The 9,467-nt window shown below is 36.8% G+C and overlaps 1 protein-coding gene across 1 annotated transcript; it reads left to right on the plus strand.

The window, feature by feature from the left end:
• Positions 1 to 303: 303 nt before the first annotated feature.
• LOC112280767 (uncharacterized) lies at positions 304 to 5,100 on the plus strand. The gene is made up of 3 exons (XM_024516574.3): positions 304 to 1,221; positions 1,682 to 3,731; positions 3,910 to 5,100. Exons 1-3 carry the CDS (start codon positions 898 to 900, stop codon positions 4,425 to 4,427), a joined length of 2,892 nt encoding a protein of 963 aa, XP_024372342.1. The 5' UTR covers positions 304 to 897; the 3' UTR covers positions 4,428 to 5,100.
• Positions 5,101 to 9,467: the final 4,367 nt, after the last annotated feature.

The following is a 9,467-nucleotide window of genomic DNA, read 5'->3' on the forward strand; positions in this document are numbered from 1 at the left end:
GGCAGGGCTGCGGTGATGGCATTGATGATAGAGCCCATCCACCACGCCCTCACGCCCCCTCCGCATGGAACTAATATGGTGGTCGTAGGGTAGTAGATGATGGATGGGTGCAGCTTGGGAGTTTGGTTGGTGTTTCTGCGCCATGTTGACCAGGTGTCGGCGCAATCAATCACCAACTGTTTTGTCGCTGTAGCTTGTGTTTAGAGAGAGAGAGAGAGAGAGAGAGAGAGAGAGGGAGGGCGGGACCAAATCTTTGGGTATTCGGTTACTGCACTTCGGGGGGGTGGGGAGATGGTGAACTTGGTGACAGTAGTGTTGTTGTGTATGCCGCATGAGGCTTTCTGAAGGTGGGAGCGGTGGTGTTGGGGAATTCTGTGAGGGATGGTGTCGTGCACGTGTATTTTCGCGTTGGAATGTTTGAGGGGAGTGGACGATTCGGTCACGTGTGAGACCTGCAGCAGGAGGAGGTGTTTCCTGAGAATTCCAGTGCAGCAAGAGGGTGGAGACATTGGGACGCAGTTGGTGCAGAATTGGGTGGATTTTCGCGGTTAAGGGAGTTTCTTTGCGATGTTGCTCAGCGTTTCTTTGGATTATCCTGTGGTTCGCGGTTCTTCATATTGTTGTGGCTTGGTTTCTTGTGGAGTGGTGATTGTTCAGACCGCACCGGGGTTTGTGTGAATCTCTAGCACTTTGAGTTGGAGTTCAGTACTTTTGGGTTCTTGTTGCTTGTATCCATGGCCTGATTTAGAGAACTGCGCACATTGTTATGAGATGGAGGCTGAGGAGCCAGTTTGATATGCAAGACTAGTTAAACTAATAATCCACAATCAGAACCCTTGTAGAACCCAGACACAAGGGCATAGATTGAACAGGAACGAATTGATAATTTCTAGAAATATGCTGGAGGGAAATCTTCGTTCTTTTTGTCTCGGGGAGAGAAGGCAGGAAGTGGACGTCCATCGACAATGTCAGGAGAATTCAGTGATTGCTGATCACAAGAGTAGAATTACCGTCAGCATGGCGACAAGTAGTACATGCTTCCCTTTAAAACGACCAGGACTTACATCATCATTTTTGTATCTCGTTCTCTTCGTGAGTTGCTGTCTGGCCTCAGTGAACTGCGGGTCTGGGGCTATGTTGAATGGGAGCTCTATGACAAAGGTCTCTTTTATGACAATTGGAATGGCCAGCAACAGGAGGAAACTTGCGGAAAACTCCACGGTAAGTACTTGCAATGTTTCTCTTCATGAAGGCAGGCATGTATAGGAAATTGGCATTGATGTTGGATTCGAGTTATAAATGGAGATTTCTACTTTCCTGTACCGTTTAAGATATAAACCTGTTTTAAAATAGATTTTTAGACTAGTTTCATACAATGTTCACGTTGATTTGGTTTTTGATACGTACAGATGTAGAGTACTTTCAAATTTTGATGAGAGATGATTTTCTGTTTAGCGATTATGGAGGAGTTTAGGAAATTTTGGAGACTACGTGAGCATTGATTTAACCTGCAGTCTTCTGAGTCGTTCCACTGTTTCTAAACAAGATTTTGGCTGCCTAAACAATTATGCCAGGTCTGCATTGATTCAAAAGTCATAACTCGCTTCAGTACTTCCTACAGTGCCCAAGCAGAACTCGAAGTCTTACAGTTTCTCTTCTTTTTTTTCTTTTTTCCTTGCAGACCATGAACTCGACACAAACGTTGCAAGAGGATGCCGACGTTTTGTTACTATTCAAGGCGGCCATAACGAGAGACCCTTATAATGTTACACGTTACTGGAAACCCATAGGCAGGCGTCAGGTGATAAATCCTTGCAGACCTTGGGTGGGGATCACATGCACAAGAAGAAGGGTAACAGCAATTAACCTTTACAACCGAAGCCTCCAGGGAAGTCTTATTTCAGCACTGGGGCGTCTCTCACAGTTGCAAGTTCTCAATTTGTCCGGGAATCAGTTCTCGGGTACAATCCCCTCGGAGCTTGGCTTGGTTTCCTCCTTGCAGATTCTAGACATCGGAAGCAACAACCTAACGGATGCCTTGCCATCTTCACTCGGAGATTTAAAGAACCTCACTTCCCTTGATGCATCCAACAACAAATTAACGAGAACAATCCCAACTTCGATTGGCAGCCTTTCAACCTTGAGAAATCTGAATTTGTCACGAAACAATTTGTCGGGCACATTGCCTTCTGCTTTTGGTCAACTAAATCTCCTAGAGGCCTTAGACATTGCGCAGAACTATCTCAATGGGACGATACCGCAACAGCTAACGAACTGCACCAAGCTCAGGGATATTGATCTGAGTGACAACGATCTCCAAGGTGTCATCCCGTTTCAAAACTTGAAGAATTTGACTGTACTTCATCTCCAAAACAATCTCCTGGAGGGAAACATCACGAGCATTACCACGTTTCCTGCATTGGAAGACCTTGACCTGACAAACAACCGCTTGAGCGGGAGTATTCCGCAGGCGATTCGTTCTACTTCGTTGAAGAGGAATTTTCTATTAGCGCAGAACGAACTCACAGGTAGCATTCCAGACAAAATTGGCGAGTTGAACATGGTGACGCGGATTGATTTTTCTTCGAACAAACTTTCTGGCAGCATCCCTGAGGCCATAAGTAACTGCATCAGTTTAATTAAGCTCAACGTTGCTAGCAACAGTTTGACGGGGAAGTTCTCCGTGCGGGATGGATCATTACCTAATTTGACCCAGCTCAACGTTTCTCATAACATCCTCCAAGGTTCCCTTCCGACTCTGGAGCACTTGATTAATCTCAAGGTCTTCGATGGATCTTTCAACAACTTCTCGGGTGCAGTCCCCAGCTCGTTTGTGAATTTCACCTCACTGCTGTACTTGAACGTTTCATCGAATCGTCTGTCAGGCGAACTGCCTCTCATCATCAGCCATGACAGTGTCACAGCGGAAAGCTTCCTCAACAATTCTGAACTTTGTGGAAGTATTCTGAACAAATCATGCGGCTCGGGTAAGATCGCAACCAGCACGATCATTTACATCGCGCTCGGGAGTGCGGCAGGTTTGATAGTGTTAGTGTCAGTACTGTTCTATGTTATCGCATGCTACAAAGGACGGAAAGGGAAGGGAAGCAGGCACTCGGCACAAGTCTCTGCAGAGCTTCAATTGAAACTCACGTTGGATGAAATTTTGACGGCCACGAACCGGTTTAGCGAAGCCAATTACATAGGAGCAGGGAAAGTGGGCACTGTTTACAAAGGAGTTCTCCCGGACGAGACTGTAGTCGCAGTGAAGAGGCTTGAAGTTACTTGCGTTGAAGGAAAAGAAGAAGCAGATAAAGCGTTGGATGCGGAGCTTGAAGTCCTCGGTCACATCCGCCACCGAAGTTTGGTGAGAGTTCTAGGTTACTGTTCGACTGTTGATATCAAGGCTCTTGTGCTTGATCATATGCCCAACGGCAGCCTAGAATCTTTGCTGTATTCTCCGAGGGATTCGGAAGTGATTCGAGCTTTCGACTGGACCCTGCGGTTTAAGATAGCCATGGAAGTTGCCGAAGGTTTAAGGTTCCTACACCACGAGAGCAGCAACCCAATTGTGCATGGCGATGTGAAGCCTGGAAATATCCTTTTCGATGCGGAAATGGAGGCCAAGATCGGTGATTTTGGAGTGGCGAGAATTTTGACCCAACAAGGGTTTAGTTCGACATTGTCCCCTTCAACGCCCGTTACTACTGCGCATGGCTACATGCCTCCAGGTATAAAACAATTCTGCTCTACTTTTTTCACTCCGATGATGCATGTGGGTTATATGATGTTATAGATTAGGCTTTCTTGCTCTCTCTTGGCTCTCGTTGAATTGATGGCGTCGCGCAGTTGATTAATTATAGACCGGCATATTTTTAACAGATAACGAATTTCCTGCATATTTAACAGAGATCGCAGAATCAGGAGTTCCGAGCAAGAAGGGCGATGTCTACAGTTTCGGAATCATACTGCTGGAAATGATAACTGGAAGGAGTCCATATAGACTTGAACCAGGCCAAACCCTGCCTGAATGGGTCCGTGCAACAGTGTCAAACTCCAAAGCTTTAGAAAACGTCCTTGATCCCCAACTTATGACCGATCTGGCGACACATCAACAAAAAATTGCCATGGTGCTGGGGGTGGCGCTACTTTGCACCCGAAGCAGACCTGAAGAGCGACCTCACATGGACGACGCCTATAAAATGTTGGTTCACATCCAGACGAAGACTACAGAAGGTGAAATAAAACAAACGAGTCGGAGGAGGGGGTGGAGCTCTGGAAGACGAATCTCAAGTGCGGGGCGGAAATCCAGCGCCAGTGAAGTAATAGTGGTTACGCAAAAACAACAACAACAACAACAACCCCCACAACAAGCTCTTCCCTACACCCCTTCCCTGTCCGACTGGACTCCACCAAATAGAGTATAATCCAGGATTGACAATTCTGTCACACAGCGAGCCAGCTTCGTTCTTCCATAAATTGTTTCTCCAACACAAGCTTTTGAACTGATGATCAATATCGTTTTCTCACCACTTGCTACATTTATTCATCCCACACTCTGCAGGAAGTTGATTCTACCCATGTCTTAAAAATCGGTCAAGAAGATTAACTGTCCATGGGATTGAACTGGCCATATTGTTGTGCTTTGCAGATGATGAAGCAGTGATGCTCTGGGTACCCAGAGGTTCGGCATTGATGCAAGTTCCTTTTCCTGTTACTTGCTCTCTCCTCCTACATGGGTCGCAGGGATGAGCACTCAGAAGAGCTTCTCGTCGACTAGTTTTAGATTACGTAGTGGAAGTCACGCGAGGATGCAAGCAATTGTCTCTAGTTGGGGCAAAGTGATGGATTATTGACTGATCAGCTAGTGAGATTAGTTTTTCTTTTTATAGAAGGAATTCTTTGTGTGCAGAGCGAGGTTTGAATTCTTATTCGGCAGGTGAAGTAGGATGTGTTGTCCCAGAGATCATTGAAGGTCATCAAAGGAAGAGGTTTCATATTCAGAAAAAGATAAAAAAAAACTATCGTCTGGCTGCCGGTGTGCAAAGAATGAAGATGTGAGCGTAGAAATTGTAATTGAAGACCGAATTCTTGTCCTCATATCCATCAACATTCTTTACTTGTAGCAGTCTATTTCATTCAAATTGTCATTGAGATGAGGTAAAAAAGCATTTTCACACTTACGAAATTATTCAATTAAACCAACCATATTAGAATGTAAACTTCAGACAAAGAAATGCAGATAGACATTGTGTATTTTCTTCTGAAGTTTGTTTTAATGCAATTTTTTTCAAAATTACCGAGTTCGTCAATTTTTATAGGAAAAAAGGTTTTTTTTTTTTTTTTTTTTTTTTTTCGGTGTACATTCCATTTATGTATTTATTTTGCATATATCCACTTAGTGTCAACATAGACTATGTTGTTTGTTAATATAAACAAAATTTCCAAAAACATATAATATGACTATTTTTTAAAGATTATTTACAAATATTTGACTAAAAATTGGATGGATTCAAATTTTGATAAATTGATATGAAATCCTCTATGTTAACTAAAAAAATTGGCTAAAATTCATATACAAAATACTCAAGGAATAAACTCATATTGTGTAATATTTTTTGCCTTAGATAGCAAAGAAGAATTGTTTCTTCACTAGTTGCTCTAGCAATAGGTAATAGAGATGTCAAATGTCTATTCATTTATGCATTACTACCAAAAACATAATGAAAAATAAAACATACACATACATACACAAACACACATTTTACTATCAAAACTTTATTAGATTAGTTATTTATCAAAATATAGAGTAGTATAATTAGTAATAGAAACAATAAATTACTATTATTCCTATGTTAAGAGGTGAAACATTCTCTTCTAGTTAATCACGAGTTGTAGGACCAAATCAAGTAAAGAGTTGGTATGCCATTCTATGACATGATTTTGATTTATTACGTAATATTAAAACATATGACAACTTGCTCTAAGTGGTTTTTGTGTTCCAAGGCAATGTTGTATGTTTTACACTACTAAAAAAACTCTTAGTGTGAGCAAACTAATCAAGCAAAGCATTTGTCAAGTCTACAAAAATGTATAGCTTACCATTACAATACTCTGAGTCAAAATTTGCTTTAGATGGTGGATGACAAAGATGATAGTTCATAGAAAACTTGAAGTTGACTCTTCTGTATACACACTAATACAACAATCTTTTTATTAACTTCAAGAGAACATTTTCATTTGTATCATCTGGACTTGTTTCTAATAGATACATCAAAGTCTTGCAAATGTTCATAAGTAAACTAAACTTTCCATTAGATGATAAGTTACTTTATATATAGTAGGATAATTTGGCCATATTAAAAAATAAATAATATTAACCTAATCCTAATCTCGACAAAAGTGACATCATAGAGATAGATGTATAAGTTAGATATCACCAACACTTCTTCTCAACTTCTATTCATCATTCCTCTTTGATGGTATATTATCATCTTATTTCAATTGAGATTTGTGAATACTTACAATGTACAATTGATGACTTGTTATTGTTATGGTGCAATGATGTTTTGATTCTTATTTCAGTGTATTCTAATATTATGCAATAATTGATAATAGGATGTTTTCATGCATTCAACTTTTTTTTAAAGTAATGTAGCATGTTATAGTAGATTTTTAGCAAATTTGCAAGTTGTTTTTCAATTTGGTGTTATTTTGGATACTCCCATTTTTGTTGCAAAAGAACCATAAAGAAAATAATAAGAATTCTTCAATAGGAGTGATTTATTCCTTAGTAGTATAATTGATGAGGTTCTTGAAGGTGGAAATTTGTTACAAACATATATATTTACTTCAATAATTATCTAATTAATATAAATAAGTAGAAGTAAATAAAAATAAATTAATTTGATAATATATTATAGAATAGCTTTTAAGAAGCTTTATAGACATGATTTCATCTTTACATGTGTCTAAAGGTGATTGATAGGTTGAACACTTGGCTAACAAATTAGCCATGTATCATATATATTGGTAGCTTGTGGTACAAACTAATCATGTGGTGTACATATATGAAACTTGTCTTACAAATTAAGACATGAGTATCATGGACATACATATTTATTGTGATATTTATCTATATGATTAAGTAGAAGTAGATAAAAATAAAATTATTTTACAATATTTTTTAGAAAAGCTTCTTAAAAGCTTTATAGACGTTATTTTGTCTTTACATGTATTTGTAATTAATTAGTAGGATAGAAACTTGGTCAATATATTAACCACTTATTAATAGCTAGCAAAATAAGCTAATTGTATGGCATACATATAGAAAACTTATCTTACAAGTTCACATATTTGTCTTCTAAAATCAACATGTTTTAGAAGACTTATAGGATATCACCATGTAGCTTGTAGTTAAGAGTATATATGGAGGCAAGAGTGAAGCCTTCTTCACTCTTCTCAATACCTTTCTAGTCTTTAGTCTTATTTCAAGACTTTCTAGTCTTCTTGTCTTTGGCAATAGCCATTCTAGTTTAATAATATATCATCTTTGAGTGATTTTTTAGTCTTTTTGAGTGTCACAAGAGTATATTGATATTTTATTTCTTTGAGGTTCATATCCTTGACAATTGGATAAGAGTGCTAATTTTTTTTTTTATCTTGTTTTAGAAGTGAGTAGATTATTCTACTTCTATTGTTGTATTTTAAAGGTTGCAAATTATCCTCCCTTAAACAAACTATTTAATTTTCTATTACCAATTTTTTTCCTTAAAGAGAGCAGATTATCTCTCTTTATAGAAATTTTCATTTGATATTAGAATTTGGAGATTATCTTTTCCTAATTTGACTTGAGAATTTGTTAAGTTGTTTGAAATAGAGAGAAAAATCATAGATGCTATATTTGGTGGAAGTAAGAATAGATTTGTAACTATTGGAGATCTTTACAAACTTATTAATATTCTTAGAATAGAAATTTTATGCATCATCAGTGCCAATCATAGAAAAATTAATCCTATGCCTATGGAAGAAGTTCAAAATCTATGGCAAGAAATTGTATAGTTGAAGGAAGCTAGTAAATTGACCTCATAACCAAATTTAGGAAGTTTTGCTTTTACAAGTATGCCAAGAATACAATTTAGTATGCTTGATAAGTTTAATAGAACAAGATCAAAATTTCAAGAATTTTTGCAACAAGTTAAGCTTTATCAAGGTTGCATTTCTTTTTCTATTCTATAAATATATTTATAGAATAGAAAAAGATTTGACATTTTCAAAAAGATTTGTGCTTATATTGTAGAGAAGCTAAGCACATTGTCCAATATTGTCCAAAAAAGCAATGCAATCACAAAATGAAGAGCACAGTTGCCAAAGAAAATAATGTGTCAAAAAACAAGTTTCTCTAATTATAATAGGGGCCATGTGGCTAAAATCATATGCAATACCTAATAAAGGTCATATTCTCTCTTCAGATCCTTCATCTTATTTTACAATAGATGTATATTTAGGACCTAAAAATCATAAAATCTTTACATTATTAGATTCAAGAGCCTCAACCTATTTTATAAACAAAAACTTGGTCAAAAAATAAAAAATATCTTTAATTAAGAAAAATAGATCCATATATGTAAAAATCATAGATGGTTGTTCATTATCTTTTAGAGACGTTATTCAAGAGTTTATTCCTTTAAATATAGTAATTAAAGACTATAATAGTGTAATAATATTTAATATGATAAGATATCCTTCTAATCTAATTATTTTAAGATTATTGTAGTTAGAAAAATATAACCCTTAGATAGATTGGATTTCTTATAATCTTAACTTTTCTTGTAGTTTAATCCAAAATTTTGATAGTGAAGTAGAAATAGATAAGTCTAATACATCCAAATCATTATTAATAGATGTAAGAACTTTCATGTATGTGGCAAAAGAAGGGCCATCTTTTGCTATAAATGCTACACATATTTTTGATAATAGAAAGATGTCAAGTAATATTTCTAATTAATATTAAGACTATTAAGATATTTTTGAAAAGAAAAATGTATATATTATTTTATAATATTGACCCTATGATTGTACAATTGATCTATAAGAAAGAACTCAACCACCATTTGGACCACTCTATAGCTTATCATAAAATAAGTTGGCTACATTAAAAAAATACATTGACGAGAATTTTGTTAAGAACTATATATGCTACTTGAAAACTCTACTAAGAATTCCTATCTTATTTGTGAAGAAAAAAGATGGATCTCTACAAATGTGTATGTACTATTGAGGACTTAATAAGATCACTATCAAGAATAGATACTTCCTATATTTGATTTCAAGTCTTCTTATCCAACTCAATCAAGCAAAGTTTTATACAAAAAGAGATCTACAAGGAGAATATAATCTAATCTATATTAAAGAAGGAAATAAATGAGAGATTACTTTTCAAAATAAGTATAGACATTTCAAATATA

The sequence above is a fragment of the Physcomitrium patens genome, chromosome 4 (assembly GCF_059467195.1).
Source record: "Physcomitrium patens ecotype Gransden chromosome 4, ASM5946719v1, whole genome shotgun sequence".
Classification (NCBI taxonomy): domain Eukaryota; kingdom Viridiplantae; phylum Streptophyta; class Bryopsida; order Funariales; family Funariaceae; genus Physcomitrium; species Physcomitrium patens.